The 24227-nt window shown below is 45.7% G+C and overlaps 1 protein-coding gene across 2 annotated transcripts in view; it reads right to left on the bottom strand.

The window, feature by feature from the left end:
- otud4 (OTU deubiquitinase 4) overlaps positions 1-24227 on the bottom strand; it is a 57309-nt gene that overhangs the window by 18670 nt on the left and 14412 nt on the right. For both annotated transcript variants that reach the window (XM_046319702.1, XM_046319703.1), the window contains exons 9-17: positions 21784-21889; positions 20523-20587; positions 20232-20332; positions 20025-20134; positions 19565-19742; positions 15652-15811; positions 15102-15149; positions 11574-12453; positions 11130-11393 (exon numbers count right to left, since the gene is read on the bottom strand). In XM_046319702.1, the coding sequence (XP_046175658.1) occupies positions 11130-11393; positions 11574-12453; positions 15102-15149; positions 15652-15811; positions 19565-19742; positions 20025-20134; positions 20232-20332; positions 20523-20587; positions 21784-21889 (1912 nt within the window). The remainder of the gene's footprint in view (positions 1-11129; positions 11394-11573; positions 12454-15101; positions 15150-15651; positions 15812-19564; positions 19743-20024; positions 20135-20231; positions 20333-20522; positions 20588-21783; positions 21890-24227) is intronic.

Here is a 24227-nt window from a genome sequence, read left to right as displayed (position 1 = left end):
TGTCATTAATCATCATCACTAAGGTGTCATTCATCATCATCATAATCATCATCATCACTAAGGTGTCATTCATTATCATCATCACTAAGGTGTCATTCATCATCATCATCATCACTAAGGTGTCATTCATCATCATCATCACTAAGGTGTCATTCATCATCATCATCATCACTAAGGTGTCATTCATCATCATCACTAAGGTGTCATTCATCATCATCACTAAGGTGTCATTCATTCATCATCACTAAGGTATCATTCATCATCATCATCATCACTAAGGTGTCATTCATCATCATCATCACTAAGGTGTCATTCATCATCATCATCACTAAGGTGTCATTCATCATCATCACTAAGGTGTCATTCATCATCACTAAGGTGTCATTCATCATCACATCATTCATCATCACTAAGGTGTCATCATCATCATCACTAAGGTGTCATCATCATCATCACTAAGGTGTCATTCATCATCATCATCACTAAGGTGTCATTCATCATCATCATCACTAAGGTGTCATTCATCATCACTAAGGTATCATTCATCATCACTAAGGTGTCATTCATTCATCATCATCACTAAGGTGTCATTCATCATCATCATCACTAAGGTGTCATTCATCATCATCATCACTAAGGTGTCATTCATCATCATCATCATTACTAAGGAGTCATTCATCATCATCACTAAGGTGTCATTCATCATCATCACTAAGGTGTCATTCATCATCATCATCACTAAGGTGTCATTCATCATCATCATCATCACTAAGGTATCATTCATCATCATCATCATCACTAAGGTGTCATTCATCATCATCATCACTAAGTGTCATCATCATCATCATCACTAAGGTGTCATTCATCATCATCACTAAGGTGTCATTCATCACTAAGTGTATCATTCATCATCATCACTAAGGTGTCATTCATCATCATCATCACTAAGGTATCATTCATCATCATCATCACTAAGGTGTCATCATCATCACTAAGGTGTCATTCATCATCATCACTAAGGTGTCATTCATCATCACTAAGGTGTCATTCATCATCATCACTAAGGTGTCATTCATCATCACTAAGGTGTCATTCATCATCACTAAGGTATCATTCATCATCATCATCACTAAGGTGTCATTCATCATCATCACTAAGGTGTCATTCATCATCATCACTAAGGTGTCATTCATCATCACTAAGGTGTCATTCATCATCACTAAGGTGTCATTCATCATCACTAAGGTGTCATTCATCATCATCACTAAGGTGTCATTCATCATCATCACTAAGGTGTCATTCATCATCATCATCACTAAGGTGTCATTCATCATCATCATCATCATCATCATCACTAAGGTGTCATTCATCATCATCACTAAGGTGTCATTCATCATCATCATCACTAAGGTGTCATTCATCATCATCATCACTAAGGTGTCATTCATCATCATCACTAAGGTGTCATTCATCATCATCATCATCACTAAGGTGTCATTCATCATCATCACTAAGGTGTCATTCATCATCATCACTAAGGTGTCATTCATCATCATCACTAAGGTGTCATTCATCATCATCACTAAGGTGTCATTCATCATCATCATCATCACTAAGGTGTCATTCATCATCATCATCACTAAGGTGTCATTCATCATCATCATCACTAAGGTGTCATTCATCATCATCACTAAGGTGTCATTCATCATCATCATCACTAAGGTGTCATTCATCATCATCATCACTAAGGTGTCATTCATCATCATCATCATCACTAAGGAGTCATTCATCATCATCACTAAGGTGTCATTCATCATCATCACTAAGGTGTCATTCATCATCACTAAGGTATCATTCATCATCATCATCATCACTAAGGTATCATTCATCATCATCATCATCACTAAGGTGTCATTCATCATCATCATCACTAAGGTGTCATTCATCATCATCATCACTAAGGTGTCATTCATCATCATCATCACTAAGGTGTCATTCATCATCATCATCATCACTAAGGTATCATTCATCATCATCATCATCACTAAGGTGTCATTCATCATCATCATCACTAAGGTGTCATTCATCATCATCATCACTAAGGTGTCATTCATCATCATCATCACTAAGGTGTCATTCATCATCATCACTAAGGTGTCATTCATCATCACTAAGGTATCATTCATCATCATCATCACTAAGGTATCATTCATCATCATCATCACTAAGGTGTCATTCATCATCATCATCACTAAGGTGTCAATCATCATCACTAAGGTGTCATTCATCATCATCACTAAGGTGTCATTCATCATCACTAAGGTGTCATTCATCATCACTAAGGTGTCATTCATCATCACTAAGGTGTCATTCATCATCACTAAGGTGTCATTCATCATCATCACTAAGGTGTCATTCATCATCATCACTAAGGTGTCATTCATCATCATCACTAAGGTATCATTCATCATCATCATCATCACTAAGGTATCATTCATCATCATCATCATCACTAAGGTGTCATTCATCATCATCATCACTAAGGTGTCATTCATCATCATCATCACTAAGGTGTCATTCATCATCACTAAGGTATCATTCATCATCACTAAGGTATCATTCATCATCACTAAGGTGTCATTCATCATCACTAAGGTGTCATCCATCATCATCATCACTAAGGTGTCATTCATCATCACTAAGGTGTCATTCATCATCATCACTAAGGTGTCATTCATCATCACTAAGGTGTCATTCATCATCACTAAGGTGTCATTCATCATCATCATCACTAAGGTGTCATTCATCATCATCATCACTAAGGTGTCATTCATCATCATCATCACTAAGGTGTCATTCATCATCATCATCACTAAGGTGTCATCATCATCATCATCATCACTAAGGAGTCATTCATCATCATCACTAAGGTGTCATTCATCATCATCACTAAGGTGTCATTCATCATCACTAAGGTATCATTCATCATCATCATCATCACTAAGGTGTCATTCATCATCATCATCACTAAGGTGTCATTCATCATCATCATCATCACTAAGGTGTCATTCATCATCATCACTAAGGTGTCATTCATCACTAAGGTATCATTCATCATCACTAAGGTATCATTCATCATCATCATCACTAAGGTATCATTCATCATCATCATCACTAAGGTGTCATTCATCATCATCATCATCACTAAGGTGTCAATCATCATCACTAAGGTGTCATTCATCATCATCACTAAGGTGTCATTCATCATCACTAAGGTGTCATTCATCATCACTAAGGTGTCATTCATCATCACTAAGGTGTCATTCATCATCACTAAGGTGTCATTCATCATCATCACTAAGGTGTCATTCATCATCATCACTAAGGTGTCATTCATCATCATCACTAAGGTGTCATCATCATCATCATCATCATCACTAAGGTGTCATTCATCATCATCACTAAGGTGCCATTCATCATCATCATCACTAAGGTGTCATTCATCATCATCATCACTAAGGTGTCATTCATCATCATCATCACTAAGGTGTCATTCATCATCATCACTAAGGTGTCATTCATCATCATCACTAAGGTGTCATTCATCATCATCACTAAGGTGTCATTCATCATCATCACTAAGGTGTCATTCATCATCATCATCATCACTAAGGTGTCATTCATCATCATCATCACTAAGGTGTCATTCATCATCATCATCACTAAGGTGTCATTCATCATCATCACTAAGGTGTCATTCATCATCATCATCACTAAGGTGTCATTCATCATCATCATCACTAAGGTGTCATTCATCATCATCATCATCACTAAGGAGTCATTCATCATCATCACTAAGGTGTCATTCATCATCATCACTAAGGTGTCATTCATCATCACTAAGGTGTCATTCATCATCATCATCATCACTAAGGTATCATTCATCATCATCATCATCACTAAGGTGTCATTCATCATCATCATCACTAAGGTGTCATTCATCATCATCATCATCACTAAGGTGTCATTCATCATCATCACTAAGGTGTCATTCATCATCATCACTAAGGTGTCATCATCATCACTAAGGTATCATTCATCATCATCATCACTAAGGTATCATTCATCATCATCATCACTAAGGTGTCATTCATCATCATCATCATCACTAAGGTGTCATTCATCATCATCACTAAGGTGTCATTCATCATCATCACTAAGGTGTCATTCATCATCACTAAGGTGTCATTCATCATCACTAAGGTGTCATTCATCATCACTAAGGTGTCATTCATCATCATCACTAAGGTGTCATTCATCATCATCACTAAGGTGTCATTAATCATCATCACTAAGGTATCATTCATCATCATCATCATCACTAAGGTATCATTCATCATCATCATCATCACTAAGGTGTCATTCATCATCATCATCACTAAGGTGTCATTCATCATCACTAAGGTATCATTCATCATCACTAAGGTATCATTCATCATCACTAAGGTGTCATTCATCATCACTAAGGTGTCATCCATCATCATCATCACTAAGGTGTCATTCATCATCACTAAGGTGTCATTCATCATCATCATCACTAAGGTGTCATTCATCATCACTAAGGTGTCATTCATCATCACTAAGGTATCATTCATCATCATCATCACTAAGGTATCATTCATCATCATCATCACTAAGGTGTCATTCATCATCATCATCACTAAGGTGTCATTCATCATCATCATCATCACTAAGGTGTCATTCATCATCATCATCATCACTAAGGTGTCATTCATCATCATCACTAAGGTGTCATCATCATCATCACTAAGGTATCATTTCATCATCATCATCACTAAGGTGTCATTTCATCATCATCATCACTAAGGTGTCATTCATCATCATCATCATCACTAAGGTGTCATTCATCATCATCACTAAGGTGTCATTCATCATCATCACTAAGGTGTCATCATCATCACTAAGGTATCATTCATCATCACTAAGGTGTCATTCATCATCATCATCACTAAGGTGTCATTCATCATCATCATCACTAAGGTGTCATTCATCATCATCATCACTAAGGTGTCAATCATCATCACTAAGGTGTCATTCATCATCATCACTAAGGTGTCATTCATCATCACTAAGGTGTCATTCATCATCACTAAGGTGTCATTCATCATCACTAAGGTGTCATTCATCATCATCACTAAGGTGTCATTCATCATCATCACTAAGGTGTCATTCATCATCATCATCATCATCACTAAGGTGTCATTCATCATCATCACTAAGGTGCCATTCATCATCATCATCACTAAGGTGTCATTCATCATCATCATCACTAAGGTGTCATTCATCATCATCATCATAAGGTGTCATTCATCATCATCATCACTAAGGTGTCATTCATCATCATCATCATCCAAGGTGTCATTCATCATCATCACTAAGGTGTCATTCATCATCATCACTAAGGTGTCATTCATCATCATCACTATGGTGTCATTCATCATCATCATCACTATGGTGTCATTCATCATCATCATCACTAAGGTGTCATTCATCATCATCATCACTAAGGTGTCATTCATCATCATCACTAAGGTGTCATTATCATCATCATCATCATCATCATCACTAAGGTGTCATTCATCATCATCATCACTAAGGTGTCATTCATCATCATCATCATCATCACTAAGGAGTCATTCATCATCATCACTAAGGTGTCATTCATCATCATCACTAAGGTGTCATTCATCATCACTAAGGTGTCATTCATCATCATCATCATCACTAAGGTATCATTCATCATCATCATCATCACTAAGGTGTCATTCATCATCATCATCACTAAGGTGTCATTCATCATCATCATCATCACTAAGGTGTCATTCATCATCATCACTAAGGTGTCATTCATCACTAAGGTGTCATTCATCATCACTAAGGTATCATTCATCATCATCATCACTAAGGTATCATTCATCATCATCATCACTAAGGTGTCATTCATCATCATCATCATCACTAAGGTGTCAATCATCATCACTAAGGTGTCATTCATCATCATCACTAAGGTGTCATTCATCATCACTAAGGTGTCATTCATCATCACTAAGGTGTCATTCATCATCATCATCACTAAGGTGTCATTCATCATCATCACTAAGGTGTCATTCATCATCATCACTAAGGTGTCATTAATCATCATCACTAAGGTGTCATTCATCATCATCATCATCACTAAGGTGTCATTCATCATCATCACTAAGGTGCCATTCATCATCATCATCACTAAGGTGTCATTCATCATCATCATCACTAAGGTGTCATTCATCATCATCATCATAAGGTGTCATTCATCATCATCATCATCACTAAGGTGTCATTCATCATCATCACTAAGGTGTCATTCATCATCATCACTAAGGTGTCATTCATCATCATCACTAAGGTGTCATTCATCATCATCACTAAGGTGTCATTCATCATCATCATCATCACTAAGGTGTCATTCATCATCATCATCACTAAGGTGTCATTCATCATCATCATCACTAAGGTGTCATTCATCATCATCACTAAGGTGTCATTCATCATCATCATCACTAAGGTGTCATTCATCATCATCATCACTAAGGTGTCATTCATCATCATCATCACTAAGGTGTCATTCATCATCATCATCACTAAGGTGTCATTCATCATCATCATCACTAAGGTGTCATTCATCATCATCATCACTAAGGTGTCATTCATCATCATCATCACTAAGGTGTCATTCATCATCATCATCACTAAGGTGTCATTCATCATCATCATCACTAAGGTGTCATTCATCATCATCATCACTAAGGTGTCATTCATCATCATCATCACTAAGGTGTCATTCATCATCATCATCATCATCATCAAGGTGTCATTCATCATCATCACTAAGGTGTCATTCATCATCATCATCACTAAGGTGTCATTCATCATCATCATCACTAAGGTGTCATTCATCATCATCATCACTAAGGTGTCATTCATCATCATCACTAAGGTGTCATTCATCATCATCATCATCACTAAGGTGTCATTCATCATCATCACTAAGGTGTCATTCATCACTAAGGTGTCATTCATCATCACTAAGGTATCATTCATCATCACTAAGGTGTCATTCATCATCACTAAGGTGTCATTCATCATCATCATCACTAAGGTGTCATTCATCATCATCATCACTAAGGTGTCATTCATCATCATCATCACTAAGGTGTCATTCATCATCATCATCACTAAGGTGTCATTCATCATCATCATCACTAAGGTGTCATTCATCATCATCATCACTAAGGTGTCATTCATCATCATCATCACTAAGGTGTCATTCATCATCATCACTAAGGTGTCATTCATCATCATCACTAAGGTGTCATTCATCATCATCATCATCACTAAGGTGTCATTCATCATCATCATCACTAAGGTGTCATTCATCATCATCATCACTAAGGTGTCATTCATCATCATCATCACTAAGGTGTCATTCATCATCATCACTAAGGTGTCATTCATCATCACTAAGGTGTCATTCATCATCACTAAGGTGTCATTCATCATCACTAAGGTGTCATTCATCATCATCACTAAGGTGTCATTCATCATCATCACTAAGGTGTCATTCATCATCATCATCATCACTAAGGTGTCATTCATCATCATCATCATCACTAAGGTGTCATTCATCATCATCATCATCACTAAGGTGTCATTCATCATCATCACTAAGGTGTCATTCATCATCATCACTAAGGTGTCATTCATCATCACTAAGGTGTCATTCATCATCATCACTAAGGTGTCATTCATCATCATCATCATCACTAAGGTGTCATTCATCATCATCACTAAGGTGTCATTCATCATCATCACTAAGGTGTCATTCATCATCATCACTAAGGTGTCATTCATCATCATCACTAAGGTGTCATTCATCATCATCACTAAGGTATCATTCATCATCATCATCACTAAGGTGTCAATCATCATCACTAAGGTATCATTCATCATCATCACTAAGGTGTCATTCATCATCATCACTAAGGTGTCATTCATCATCATCACTAAGGTGTCATTCATCATCATCACTAAGGTATCATTCATCATCATCATCACTAAGGTGTCAATCATCATCACTAAGGTATCATTCATCATCATCATCATCACTAAGGTGTCATTCATCATCATCATCACCACTAAGGTGTCATTCATCATCATCATCACTAAGGTGTCAATCATCATCACTAAGGTGTCATTCATCATCATCATCACTAAGGTGTCATTCATCATCATCATCACTAAGGTGTCATTCATCATCATCATCACTAAGGTGTCATTCATCATCATCACTAAGGTGTCATTCATCATCACTAAGGTGTCATTCATCATCATCATCACTAAGGTGTCATTCATCATCATCATCACTAAGGTGTCATTCATCATCATCATCACTAAGGTGTCATTCATCATCATCATCATCACTAAGGTGTCATTCATCATCATCATCACTAAGGTGTCATTCATCATCATCATCACTAAGGTGTCATTCATCATCATCATCACTAAGGTATCATTCATCATCATCATCACTAAGGTGTCATTCATCATCATCATCACTAAGGTGTCATTCATCATCATCATCACTAAGGTGTCAATCATCATCACTAAGGTATCATTCATCATCATCACTAAGGTGCCATTCATCATCATCATCACTAAGGTGTCATTCATCATCATCATCACTAAGGTGCCATTCATCATCATCATCACTAAGGTGTCATTCATCATCATCATCACTAAGGTGTCATTCATCATCATCACTAAGGTGTCATTCATCATCATCATCATCACTAAGGTGTCATTAATCATCATCATCATCACTAAGGTGTCATTAATCATCATCATCATCACTAAGGTGTCATTAATCATCATCATCATCACTAAGGTGTCATTCATCATCATCATCATCACTAAGGTGTCACTGTACACTAATGCTTCATGTTTTCTTTTAAATCCACAATCTGAATCCCTCCAGAGCCTCAGAGGATCTAGATGTCATAAGGTGAATGCACCAATTTGTAAGTCGCTCTGGATAAGAGCGTCTGCTAAATGACTTAAATGTAAATGTAGATACTGTTAGAATCTGAATCCCTCCAGAGCCTCAGAGGATCTAGATACTGTTAGAATCTGAATCCCTCCAGAGCCTCAGAGGATCTAGATACTGTTAGAATCTGAATCCCTCCAGAGCCTCAGAGGATCTAGATACTTTTGCTAACCTCTGGATTAAAACCAGATTATGTACTATATTATTTATTGGATTACTAAAAAATATTAACTTTTCCATTACCATGTTGTATAATATTTGTAAATATTAGGAGGCTTGGGGAGGGTTGAGGAGGCTTGGGGAGGGTTGAGGAGGCTTGGGGAGGCTTGAGGAGGCTTGGGGAGGCTTGGGGAGGGTTGAGGAGGCTTGGGGAGGGTTGAGGAGGCTTGGGGAGGGTTGAGGAGGCTTGGGGAGGGTTGAGGAGGCGTGGGGAGGGTTGAGGAGGGTTGGGGAGGGTTGAGGAGGGTTGGGGAGGGTTGAGGAGGCTTGGGGAGGGTTGAGGAGGCTTGGGGAGGGTTGAGGAGGCTTGGGGAGGATTAAGGAGGCGTGGGGAGGGTTGAGGAGGCTTGAGGAGGCTTGGGGAGGGTTGAGGAGGCTTGGGGAGGATTGAGGAGGATTGAGGAGGATTAAGGAGGATTGAGGAGGCGTGGGGAGGGTTGAGGAGGCGTGGGGAGGGTTGAGGAGGCGTGGGGAGGGTTGAGGAGGCGTGGGGAGGGTTGAGGAGGATTGGGGAGGGTTGAGGAGGCGTGGGGAGGGTTGAGGAGGCGTGGGGAGGGTTGAGGAGGCGTGGGGAGGGTTGAGGAGGCGTGGGGAGGGTTGGGGAGGCGTGGGGAGGGTTGGGGAGGCTTGGGGAGGGTTGGGGATGCTTGGGGAGGGTTGAGGAGGGTTGGGGAGGGTTGAGGAGGCTTGGGGAGGGTTGAGGAGGCTTGGGGAGGATTAAGGAGGCGTGGGGAGGGTTGAGGAGGCTTGAGGAGGGTTGAGGAGGGTTGAGGAGGCTTGAGGAGGCTTGAGGAGGCTTGAGGAGGGTTGAGGAGGCTTGAGGAGGGTTGAGGAGGCTTGGGGAGGATTGAGGAGGATTAAGGAGGATTAAGGAGGCGGGGAGGGTTGAGGAGGCGTGGGGAGGTTGAGGAGGCGTGGGGAGGGTTGAGGAGGCGTGGGGAGGGTTGAGGAGGCGTGGGGAGGGTTGAGGAGGCGTGGGGAGGGTTGAGGAGGCGTGGGGAGGGTTGGGGAGGCGTGGGGAGGGTTGGGGAGGCGTGGGGAGGGTTGGGGAGGCTTGGGGAGGGTTGGGGATGCTTGGGGAGGGTTGAGGAGGGTTGGGGAGGGTTGAGGAGGCTTGGGGAGGATTAAGGAGGCGTGGGGAGGGTTGAGGAGGCTTGAGGAGGGTTGAGGAGGGTTGAGGAGGGTTGAGGAGGGTTGAGGAGGCTTGAGGAGGGTTGAGGAGGCTTGGGGAGGATTGAGGAGGATTGAGGAGGATTAAGGAGGATTAAGGAGGCGTGGGGAGGGTTGAGGAGGCGTGGGGAGGGTTGAGGAGGCGTGGGGAGGGTTGAGGAGGCGTGGGGAGGGTTGAGGAGGCGTGGGGAGGGTTGGGGAGGCGTGGGGAGGGTTGGGGAGGCTTGGGGAGGGTTGGGGATGCTTGGGGAGGGTTGTCAGGTCGAGTCAAAAGGCTCAAGTCCAAGTTAAGTCACGAGTCATTGGTGTCAAAGTCGAGTTGCAAGTCATCATGTGTGACCCGCGCCATGTGACCCCGAGTCCGCGCCATGTGACCCCGAGTCCACGCCATGTGACCCCGAGTCCGCGCCATGTGACCCCGAGTCCGCGCCATGTGACCCCGAGTCCGCGCCATGTGACCCCGAGTCCACACCTCTGGTATGTATGAGCTGGAAATAGAAGCCTAAGTGCTGTTGTCCATTAGTTAACGGGTGGTAGGGTTAGGGGACAATAATAAAATATATATTTCACTACTCACCTCGTGGCAGGTCCTCTCCCGTGTGGATATAAGAATAGGAGGGAGTCTGGACGATCTCTTCCTTGTCAGACAAAGGAAACCCTGGGAACAAGGGGTCTTGGTAGAGATGAGCCAGCTGGTGGAACGACAGGGGGGGCTGGGTGACAGTCTGGGGCTGGAGGGGGGCTGGGGAGAGCCCGGGGGGAAGGGAAGGGTGGTTGGAGGGGTGAGGTGGGTGGTTGGTGGGGATGAAGGAAGTGGGGGGAACACCGATGTGGGATAAAGCTGTTGAAGAGGAGAGACAATTGTATTTGTACTTGTTCTTTAACAAATCCTGCCAAGGTGGCAGCATTGAGATGACCTGAGAGGTAAACTACAAGGAGAGACAAGTAAAATCACTTCTTTATTAGGTAACATAGAAAACTAACACAAAAAGGTGAGGGGAACACTTTTAGGGGATGTTACCTGGGGTGTAGGCTGAGGAGACCTCACTGGATGGAGGATCCAGGGAGAGGGGGGGCTGGGAGAGAGAACATTGGGGTAGATAGGGTTGACCAGATTGTGGAAGAGAGGAGGGGTGGGTGAGATTGAGAGAGGGGGGGTTGAGAGGGACAGTCTGTATTGTCTGAGGGGATTGGTCCACCATGTCGGGCACAGAGGTCACCGTGTCGGGCACAGAGGTCACCAGAGGTAGTGCAGTTAAAACCCCAGACACAGGTGGGACGAGGTGAGGGGTGGGGACAACTGGAACAGCAGCAGTTGTTTTAGGCCAGGAGTTGACATGGATAGGGGTGGAAGGAATGGTGGTGGGAGGAAGGTTAAGAGTAGCAGGAAAGGTAGGAGTTGCAGGTAGGTTCGAAGTGGGAGGAAGGTTAGGAGTGGGAGGAAGGTTAGGAGTGGGAGGAAGGTTAAGAGGAAGGTTAGGAGTGGGAGGGAGGTTAGGAGTAACAGGTAGGTTAGGAGTGGGAGGGAGGTTAGGAGTGGGAGGGAGGTTAGGAGTGGGAGGGAGGTTAGGAGGAAGATTAGGAGTGGGAGGAAGGTTAGGAGGAAGATTAGGAGTGGGAGGAAGGTTAGGAGTGGGAGGAAGGTTAGGAGTGGGAGGAAGGTTAGGAGGAAGTTTAGGAGTGGGAGGAAGGTTAGGAGTAGCAGGAAGGTTAGGAGTAGCAGGTAGGTTAGGAGTAGGAGGGAGGTTAGGAGTAGGAGGGAGGTTAGGAGTAGGAGGGAGGTTAGGAGTGGGAGGGTGGTTAGGAGGAAGGTTAGGAGTAGCAGGTAGTTTAGGAGTAGCAGGAAGGTTAGGAGTAGGAGGTGATGGGGTCCTCCTCTCCTCCTCTAGTGTTGATCTCCTCTATAAAACACAACAGGTAAAGATTAGCGTCAAACCCACCCACAGGCCCTCCAGACAGACGGACAAACCCACCCACAGGCCCTCCAGACAGACGGACAAACCCACCCACAGGCCCTCCAGACAGACAGACCCACCCACAGGCCCTCCAGACAGACAGAGACAGACGGACAAACCCACCCACAGGCCCTCCAGACAGACAAACCCACCTACAGGCCCTCCAGACAGACAAACCCACCTACAGGCCCTCCAGACAGACAAACCCACCTACAGGCCCTCCAGACAGACAGACACAAACCCACCCACAGGCCCTCCAGACAGACAGAGACAGACACAAACCCACCCACAGGCCCTCCAGACAGACAGAGACAGACACAAACCCACCCACAGGCCCTCCAGACAGACAGAGACAGACACAAACCCACCCACAGGCCCTCCAGACAGACAGAGACAGACACAAACCCACCCACAGGCCCTCCAGACAGACAGACACAAACCCACCCACAGGCCCTCCAGACAGACAGACAAACCCACCCACAGGCCCTCCAGACAGACAGACAAACCCACCCACAGGCCCTCCAGACAGACAGACAAACCCACCCACAGGCCCTCCAGACAGACAGACAAACCCACCCACAGGCCCTCCAGACAGACAGACAAACCCACCCACAGGCCCTCCAGACAGACAGACAAACCCACCCACAGGCCCTCCAGACAGACAGACAAACCCACCCACAGGCCCTCCAGACAGACAGACAAACCCACCCACAGGCCCTCCAGACAGACAGACAAACCCACCCACAGGCCCTCCAGACAGACAGACGGACAAACCCACCCACAGGCCCTCCAGACAGACAGACAAACCCACCCACAGGCCCACCAGACAGACAAACCCACCCACAGGCCCTCCAGACAGACAGACAAACAAACAAACCCACCCACAGGCCCTCCAGACAGACAGACAAACCCACCCACAGGCCCTCCAGACAGACAGACAAACAAACCCACCCACAGGCCCTCCAGACAGACGGACAAACCCACCCACAGGCCCTCCAGACAGACGGACAAACCCACCCACAGGCCCTCCAGACAGACGGACAAACCCACCCACAGGCCCTCCAGACAGACAGACAAACCCACCCACAGGCCCTCCAGACAGACAAACCCACCCACAGGCCCTCCAGACAGACAGACAAACCCACCCACAGGCCCACCAGACAGACAGACAAACAAACCCACCCACAGGCCCTCCAGACAGACAGACAAACAAACCCACCCACAGGCCCTCCAGACAGACAAACAAACAAACCCACCCACAGGCCCTCCAGACAGACAGACAAACAAACCCACCCACAGGCCCTCCAGACAGACAGACAAACAAACCCACCCACAGGCCCTCCAGACAGACAAACAAACAAACCCACCCACAGGCCCTCCAGACAGACAGACAAACCCACCCACAGGCCCTCCAAACAGACAGACAAACCCACCCACAGGCCCTCCAGACAGACAGACAAACCCACCCACAGGCCCACCAGACAGACAAACCCACCCACAGGCCCTCCAGACAGACAGACAAACCCACCCACAGGCCCTCCAGACAGACAGACAAACAAACCCACCCACAGGCTCTCCAGACAGACAGACAAACAAACCCACCCACAGGCCCTCCAGACAGACAGACAAACAAACCCACCCACAGGCCCTCCAGACAGACAGACAAACCCACCCACAGGCCCTCCAGACAGACGGACAAACCCACCCACAGGCCCTCCAGACAGACGGACAAACCCACCCACAGGCCCTCCAGACAGACGGACAAACCCACCCACAGGCCCTCCAGACAGACAGACAAACCCACCCACAGGCCCTCCAGACAGACAGACAAACCCACCCACAGGCCCACCAGACAGACAAACCCACCCACAGGCCCTCCAGACAGACAGACAAACAACAAACCCACCCACAGGCCCTCCAGACAGACAGACAAACAAACAAACCCACCCACAGGCCCTCCAGACAGACAGACAAACAAACCCACCCACAGGCCCTCCAGACAGACAGACAAACAAACCCACCCACAGGCCCCCCAGACAGACGGACAAACCCACCCACAGGCCCTCCAGACAGACAGACAAACCCACCCACAGGCCCTCCAGACAGACAGACAAACAAACAAACCCACCCACAGGCCCTCCAGACAGACAGACAAACAAACCCACCCACAGGCCCTCCAGACAGACAGACAAACAAACCCACCCACAGGCCCTCCAGACAGACAGACAAACAAACCCACCCACAGGCCCTCCAGACAGACGGACAAACCCACCCACAGGGCAGACGGACAAACCCAGACAGACGGACAAACCCACCCACAGGCCCCCCAGACAGACAAACCCACCCACAGGCCCCCAGACAGACAAACCCACCCACAGGCCCCCAGACAGACAAACCCACAGGCCCTCCAGACAGACAAACCCACAGGCCCCCAGACAGACAAACCCACAGGCCCTCCAGACAGACAAACCCACAGGCCCTCCAGACAGACAAACCCACAGGCCCTCCAGACAGACAAACCCACAGGCCCTCCAGACAGACAAACCCACAGTTGAGAAATAAAGACAATTCAAAGTGTTTAGAATGTAACTCACGATGCCTCTGCCTGTCCTCTTCTTCCCCTCACTGGCATTAGACACCACCTGAGAGCGAGACAGAAAGACAGCAGGGACAGAGACAGAGGGGACAGGGACAGGACAGAGACAGAGGGGACAGAGAGAGCAGGGACAGAGACAGCAGGGACAGAGACAGCAGGGACAGAGACAGCAGGGACAGAGACAGCAGGGACAGAGACAGCAGGGACAGAGACAGCAGGGACAGAGACAGCAGGGACAGAGACAGCAGGGACAGAGACAGCAGGGACAGAGACAGCAGGGACAGAGACAGCAGGGACAGAGACAGCAGGGACAGATACAGCAGGGACAGAGACAGCAGGGACAGAGACAGCAGGGACAGAGACAGCAGGGACAGAGACAGGACAAGTTTGTCATGGGTTAAGTATAGTCTTAACAAAAAAACATTTTGACACATGTCCCCCCGCCCCCCAGACACACGCCTCCTCCTCACCCCCCAGACACACGCCTCCTCCTCACCCCCCAGACACACGCCTCCTCCTCACCCCCCAGACACACGCCTCCTCCTCACCCCCAGTGCAGGGAAGCTTCTCTCATCCCGTAGCGCCATCTCCAGCAGGGCCATGTTCCTCTGCTCCTCCTCTTTGGCTTGACGTTGTGCCTCTGATAGACCAAATGCTTCCACTGCTGCTACTGATGCTGCCTCTGACACAGAGCTGGAAGAGGGTCTCCTGATACACAGTCAATAACCAGCCACCACAGGGTCAATAACCAGCCACCACAGGGTCAATAACCAGCCAGTCAATAAACCAGCCACCACAGTCAATAACCAGCCACCACAGGGTCAATAACCAGCCACCACAGGGTCAATAACCAGCCAGTCAATAAACCAGCCACCACAGGGTCAATAACCAGCCAGTCAATAAACCAGCCACCACAGTCAATAACCAGCCACCACAGGGTCAATAACCAGCCAGTCAATAAACCAGCCACCACAGACAATAAACCAGCCACCACACAGTCAATAACCAGCCACCACACAGTCAATAAACAGCCACCACACAGTCAATAACCAGCCACCACACAGTCAATAACCAGCCACCACACAGTCAATAACCAGCCACCACACAGTCAATAACCAGCCACCACACAGTCAATAACCAGCCACCACACAGTCAATAACCAGCCCACACAGTCAATAACCAGCCACACAGTCAATAACCAGCCAACACTGCCAATAACCAGCCAGTCAATACCCAGCCAGTCAATAACCAGCCCACACAGTCAATAACCAGCCAGTCAATAACCAGCCCACACAGTCAATAACCAGCCCACACAGTCAATAACCAGCCCACACAGTCAATAACCAGCCAACACAGTCAATAACCAGCCAACACAGTCAATAACCAGCCAACACAGTCAGTAACCAGCCAACACAGTCAGTAACCAGCCAACACAGTCAGTAACCAGCCAGTCAAGGACCAGCCAGTCAATAACCAGCCAACACAGTCAATAACCAGCCAACACAGTCAATAACCAGCCAACACAGTCAATAACCAGCCAACACAGTCAATAACCAGCCACACAGTCAGTAACCAGCCAGGCAATACTAGCCAAAACAGTCAATAACCAGCCCACAGTCAATAACCAGCCCACAGTCAATAACCAGCCCACAGTCAATAATCAGCCACACAGTCAATAATCAGCCATTCAGTCAATAACCAGCTAGTCAATAACGAGTAACATGCATTCGGAAAGTATTCAGACCCCCTTGACTTTTTCACACATTTTGTTAAGTTCCGGCCTTATTCTAAAAATGGATCCCATAAAACATGTTCCTCATCAATCTACACACACACCCCATAATGACAAAGTGAAAACAATGAATTTTTGCAAATGTCATTTAAAAAAAGAACTAAAACAGAAATACCTTATTTAAGTAAGTATTCAGACCCTTTTGCTAGAAGACTCAAAATTGAGATCAGATGCATCCTGTTTCCATTGATCATCCATCACAGTCCACCTGTGGTAAATTCAGTTGATTGGACATGATTTGCAAAGGCAAACACCTGTCCATGTGTGACCGACAACCTGGATTCGGTCTTAAGTAGCAAAATTTGAAAATGTTTATATTTATTTTTTACATTGGATAAAAGTAGAGTTTTCAGCACTAGAAAATGGTATATCCGACACTACACTCAAGGAACAATGGGAAAGTAATTATGCTTGTAAAGTTGCTAAACTTGTAACCCCACTTTTGAGAAATTGGCCCCTGAATGTTTTACTACTACTACTACTACTACTACTACTACTACTACTACTACTACTACTACTGCTACTACTACTACTACTACTACTGCTACTACTACTACTACTACTGGAGAGCTTTAGCCCCACCCATTCAGCATTGTTCACACCCTCTTAAGCTTTAGCCCCACCCATTCAGCATTGTTCACACCCTCTTAAGCTTTAGCCCCACCCATTCAGCATTGTTCGCACCCTCTTAAGCTTTAGCCCCGCCCATCATTTTAAGGATTCACATGGGAGGCCATGTACTAAACACACGCTATATCAAATAAATGTTTATTTGTCACAAGCACAAAATATAGCAGGTGTAAAAAGTACAGTGATTGTTTTTGATATTGCTACTATGCACTAAGAGTCCCCCAAAAATATGTTATTGTTATTAGATGATGCTTACCCGACAAACTTGTCTAAATTGATTAAGGTTGAATCCTACTACACCGGCTCTGATGCTCGTCTGATGTGGCAGGGCTTAAACTATTACGGACTACAAATGGAAACCCAGCCGCGAGCTGCCCAGTGACGGGAGCCTACCAAACGAGCTAAATGCCTTCTATGCTCACTTCGAGGCAAGCAACACTGAAGCATGCATGAGAGCACCAGCTGTTCTGGATGACTAGAAAAAAAAACGGTGCGGTAGAAAGAGCTGTCAACACTGAACAGCTCACGTTATTGACAGAAACTTGCTACATGGCAGACCAATCCAAACTCATCTCTCTCAGCATGTCCAGCCCATACATTATTTAAGCCAATCATGGCTAGTGGAAAGGCTCCTTGCTTATTCCTAAGCAAATAGTCATTTAACTATTTTGTTCGTATTTACAGATGGTATACAAGTTTGTTATTAAGGCACATGAAAGTTCACATGTCCCAGAAGGCATTTCTGCCCCAAAACACATTTTTGATAAAACATTTAATTAAGTGAAGCGCGACATACGCCTAGTTTCGTGAAACGATTCACATTAGGTCCCACAGTTGACAGTGCACGTCAAAACAAAACCCAGCCATGAGGTCGAAGGAACTGTCTATAGAGCTCAGAGACATGATTGTGTCGAGGCACAGATCTGGGCAAGAGTACCAAAACATTTCTGCAGCATTGAAGGTCACTGACAGAGCTCCAAAGAACCTTCCAGAAGGACAACCATCTCTGCAGCACTTCACCAAATCAGGCCTTTAAAAAGGTAGAGTGGCTAGATGGAAGCCACTCCTCAGTAAAACGCACAGGACAGGCTGCTTGGAGTTTGCCAAAAGGCACCTCGTCTCTCAAACCATGGGAAACAAGATTCTGTGGTCTGAAGAAACAAAGATTGAACTCTGGCTTGAATGCCAAGCGTCACGTCTAGAGGAAACCTGGCACCATCCCTACGGTGAAGCATGGTGGTGGCACCATCCCTACGGTGAAGCATGGTGGTGGCACCATCCCTACGGTGAAGCATGGTGGTGGCACCATCCCTACGGTGAAGCATGGTGGTGGCACCATCCCTACGGTGGCAGCATGGTGGTGGCACCATCCCTACGGTGAAGCATGGTGGTGGCACCATCCCTACGGTGAAGCATGGTGGTGGCACCATCCCTACGGTGGCAGCATCATGCTGTGGGGATGTTTTTTAGTGACAGGGACCAAGAGACTAGTCAGGATCGAGGGAAAGATGAACAGAGCAAAGTACAGAGAGATCCTTGATGAAAACCTGCTACAGAGAACTCAGGACCTCAGACTGGGCGAAGGTTCACCTTCCATCAGGACAACAATCCTAAGCACAAAGCCAAGACAACGTAGGAGTGTCTTCAGGACAAGTCTCTGAATGTCCTTGAGGGGCCCAGCAAGAGCCCGGACTTGAACCCGATCGAACATCTCTGGAGAGACCTGAAAATAGCTGTGCAGCAACCCTCCCCATACAACATGACAGAGCTTGAGAGGATCTGCAGAGAATAATGGGAGAAACTCTCCAAATAGTGGTGTGCCAAGCTTGTAAAGTCATACCGAAGAAGACTCAATTCTGTAATCGCTTCCAAAGGTGCTTCAACAAAGTACCGAGTCTGAATACTTATGTAAATGTCATATTTCAGGGTTTTTGCAAAAATTTCTTAGAACGTGTTTTTGTTTTGTCATTATGGGGAAATTTGATTGATGGTTTGTTTTCCATCTGTGTAAAAAATGTAGTATTGGGGTCCAAACAGACCTGGTGTTGGTGCTCCGGACACCTCCCTCCTCTACGGTGGCCTGCAGGGGCCAAGAGTGCTGCTTCTGGACACCACGCCCACCACTTTGGGAGGGTCCTTTAGCCTGGGAGACAGACGGCGTTGCCGACGGCGTTGAATGCTTCCCCGACTTCCTCCCTCTTCCCCTGCCCTCCCAATCTGGAGAGAGAGAGAGAGGGAAGAAGTTGAGAGTGTTCAACAACAGAACACAGCTCATTCTAAAACAAATATATTCTAGAACACAGGAGATCGATCAAAAACTCTAGAATCCAGAGCAGGAAAAGGTTATTCAAGAATACTGTTGGGAGATGCAAGAGGTTTCATAGAGTTAGTGGCTAAGAGACATGTGTAATGCCCTTACCAAAGACTAGGGGGCAGACGTAAGGGACATGTTTAAGGCCCTTAACAGAGATTATGGGGCTAGGGGACAGTTGTCCTTACCAGAGTTTGGAGCAGAGCCGTTGTTCAGTCTCTTTCCGTCTCGGGCCACCGTGCTCCAGGACAACGTCTCATCTGTGGGGGGGCGCAGGTTCCAGAGGGACACAGTGTGTCTGGACAAACACACAAATTAATGTTATATGAAAAAAAAAAAAAAAAAAAAGAGTAAATCAGAGAACAAAGACAATATAAAAAGGAGAGATGACCTACTTCTTGCCCAGTTCCTCTATGAAGACAGTAACAGGCCCGTTGTCAGGCGACACTTCCTGGATGTAGGCGCCATAGTAACGCCCACCGTTGTCAAGGCGAACCTAGAGGGGGCGGGACAGAACTACACTATCAGAGAGCATCCACACAAAAAAAGTCAGTAGAGAGAAGACCACACACAGAGACACACCACACACACACACACACACAGAGACACACACACACACACACACACAGAGACACAGAGACACACCACACACACACACACACACACACACATACATACACACACACCTTGCACTTGTCTCCCACTGTATACTGCATTCCAGCGGCGATGCAGAAATCCAGCTTCTGCTGAGCTGAAACAGGAAGTAACCAAGTTATAACAGGTGATCAAGTTCACCATGACAACGCCACAGGTTATTATAGTAAATGACAATTGAAAACAAACAAAAAAATACAATTGAAAAACTATTAAGCCCCAAAAAATGAAAACTTTTGTATTTGACTGCATAAAAAAATACAAAATCTGGGAGTGATGAATCACGTGTCACCATCTGGAAGTCCGACAGACAAATCTGTGTTTGGAGCCAGGAGAACGCTACCTGCCCTAATGCATATTGCCAACTGTAAAGTTTGGTGGAGGAGGAATAATGGTCTGGGGCTGTTTTTTCATAGATCTTAGTTCCAGTGAAGGGAAATTTTAATGCTAGAGCATACAACTACATTCTACACGATTCTGTGATTCCAACTTTGTGGCTACAGTTTGGGGAAGGCCCTTTCTTGTTTCAGCATGAAAATGCCCCCGTGCACAAAGTGAAGTCCATACAGATATGGTTTGTGTAGATCGGTGTGGAAGAACTTGACTTGCCTGCAGAGCCCTGACCTCAACCCCATCAAACACATTTGGGATGAATTGGAACACCAACTGTGAGCCAGGCCTAATCGCCCAACATCAGGGCCCGACCTCATTAATGATCTTGTGGCTGAATAGAAGCAAGTCCCCGTAGAAATGTTCCATCATCTAGTGGAAAGCCTTCCCAGAAGAGTGGAGGCTGTTATAGCAGCAATGTTCCAACATCTAGTGGAAAGCCTTCCCAGAAGAGGCTGTTATAGCAGCAATGTTCCAACATCTCGTGGAAAGCCTTCCCAGAAGAGTGGAGGCTGTTATAGCAGCAATGTTCCAACATCTAGTGGAAAGCCTTCCCAGAAGAGTGGAGGCTGTTATAGCAGCAATGTTCCAACATCTCGTGGAAAGCCTTCCCAGAAGATTGGAGGCTGTTATAGCAGCAAAGGGGGACCAACTCCAAATTAAAGCCCATGATTTTGAAATGAGATGTCGGACGAGCAGGTGTCCACAGATGACCTACTCATAGCTCGACAGCACGTACAGATGACCTACTCATAGCTTGACAGCACGTACAGATGACCGACTGCTGTATCAGCAGTCAGACGAGCTGTCTGGACAAAGTGCTTTCTATATCCCTCGTCTTTTAAATGACCGAAATCCTTCTTGAGGTAATTGTATTTAAAAGGAAGTATCTTAAAAACGTACCTCTCTTGGACTTGACCCAGACATCGTACTCAGTGTTTCTGTAGAGGAAGGGGTTGAGAGAACGTCTGACCCTGTTGGAGAAGGGTGGGCCTCGACCTCCTCGACCCTGAAAGACACAGCAATAACCAAACCAATAAACGACCAGGGATGTGACAAATTTACAACTCTGCTTAATAACGTTTAAACTGCCATTAAAAAATAAAAAATAATAATTTAAACTATAAAGGGAAAAAAATGATTAAATTACACGTCAATTTACAATGCAGAATAACGGTCCAATTAGGCCGTAGACCACAGTTTATTAGACACACCCATCTAGTACTGGTCCAATTAGGCCGTAGACCACAGTTTATTAGACACACCCATCTAGTACTGGTCCAATTAGGCCGTAGACCACAGTTTATTAGACACACCCATCTAGTACTGGTCCAATTAGGCCGTAGACCACAGTCTATTAGACACACCCATCTAGTACTGGTCCAATTAGGCCGTAGACCACAGTTTATTAGACCCACCCATCTAGTACTGGTCCAATTAGGCTCGTTATTAGTACTGGTCCAATTAGGCTCGTTATTAGTACTGGTCCAATTAGGCCATAGATCACAGTCTATTAGACACACCCATCTAGTACTGGTCCAATTAGGCTCGTTATTAGTACTGGTCCAATTAGGCCGTAGACCACAGTTTATTAGACACACCCATCTAGTACTGGTCCAATTAGGCCCGTTATTAGTACTGGGTCGTACCCCCCTTCGCCTCCAGAACCGCCTGAATTCTACCGCAGTCATATACCTTTGAAATCGCGTCGGCTACACCTTGTTTGTCTGGAAGGGTTCACTACGGCTTTTTAGATTCAGACCAAAAAAATATATATATATATATTTGTAACAACTTCCCTGGTTAATGGCCGATGCACCATTTAACTCGTCTGTAAAGGAGTACCGCTTCTGAAGCTGGACTAACTTCCATCACTAGGCAACCAGAACTGTCAATCAAATAATAGAGCTGCCTGCCTTCTGCCTGGCAACAAAAAAAATGAACTCTTTATTTTTTTGAATCCACACCTAGGATAGGCTATTTATAAGATATAAATAAATAAAATATATATAATAAATATATATATATATATGTTTTTTTTATATAGATATACACACAGTACCAATCAAAAGGTTTGGACACTCAACTTATTCAAGGGTTTTTATTTTTTTTTTAAACTATTTTCTACGTTGTAGAATAATAGTGAAGACATCAAAACTATGAAATAACACATATGGAATCATGTAGTAACTAAAAAAAACGTTGAAATAAATCTAAATATATTTGATGAGATTGTTCAAAGAAGCCACCCTTTGCCTTGACGACAGCTTCACCCAGAAGCCACCCTTTGCCTTGACGACAGCTTCACCCAGAAGCCACCCTTTGCCTTGACGACAGCTTCACCCAGAAGCCACCCTTTGCCTTGACGACAGCTTCACCCAGAAGCCACCCTTTTTGACGACAGCTTCACCCAGAAGCCACCCTTTGCCTTGACGACAGCTTCACCCAGAAGCCACCCTTTGCCTTGACGACAGCTTCACCCAGAAGCCACCCTTTGCCTTCGACAGCTTCACCCAGAAGCCACCCTTTGCCTTGACGACAGCTTCACCCAGAAGCCACCCTTTGCCTTGACGACAGCTTCACCCAGAAGCCACCCTTTGCCTTGACGACAGCTTCACCCAGAAGCCACCCTTTGCCTTGACGACAGCTTCACCCAGAAGCCACCCTTTGCCTTGACGACAGCTTCACCCAGAAGCCACCCTTTGCCTTGACGACAGCTTCACCCAGAAGCCACCCTTTGCCTTGACGACAGCTTCACCCAGAAGCCACCCTTTGCCTTGACGACAGCTTCACCCAGAAGCCACCCTTTGCCTTGACGACAGCTTCACCCAGAAGCCACCCTTTGCCTTGACGACAGCTTCACCCAGAAGCCACCCTTTGCCTTGACGACAGCTTCACCCAGAAGCCACCCTTTGCCTTGACGACAGCTTCACCCAGAAGCCACCCTTTGCCTTGACGACAGCTTCACCCAGAAGCCACCCTTTGCCTTGACGACAGCTTCACCCAGAAGCCACCCTTTGCCTTGACGACAGCTTCACCCAGAAGCCACCCTTTGCCTTGACGACAGCTTCACCCAGAAGCCACCCTTTGCCTTGACGACAGCTTCACCCAGAAGCCACCCTTTGCCTTGACGACAGCTTCACCCAGAAGCCACCCTTTGCCTTGACGACAGCTTCACCCAGAAGCCACCCTTTGCCTTGACGACAGCTTCACCCAGAAGCCACCCTTTGCCTTGACGACAGCTTCACCCAGAAGCCACCCTTTGCCTTGACGACAGCTTCACCCAGAAGCCACCCTTTGCCTTGACGACAGCTTCACCCAGAAGCCACCCTTTGCCTTGACGACAG

The sequence above is a fragment of the Oncorhynchus gorbuscha genome, linkage group LG21 (genome assembly GCF_021184085.1).
Source record: "Oncorhynchus gorbuscha isolate QuinsamMale2020 ecotype Even-year linkage group LG21, OgorEven_v1.0, whole genome shotgun sequence".
Lineage (NCBI taxonomy): Eukaryota > Metazoa > Chordata > Actinopteri > Salmoniformes > Salmonidae > Oncorhynchus > Oncorhynchus gorbuscha.
The sequence above is the reverse complement of the archived record's forward strand: the minus strand, read 5'-3'. Positions and strand labels throughout refer to the sequence as shown.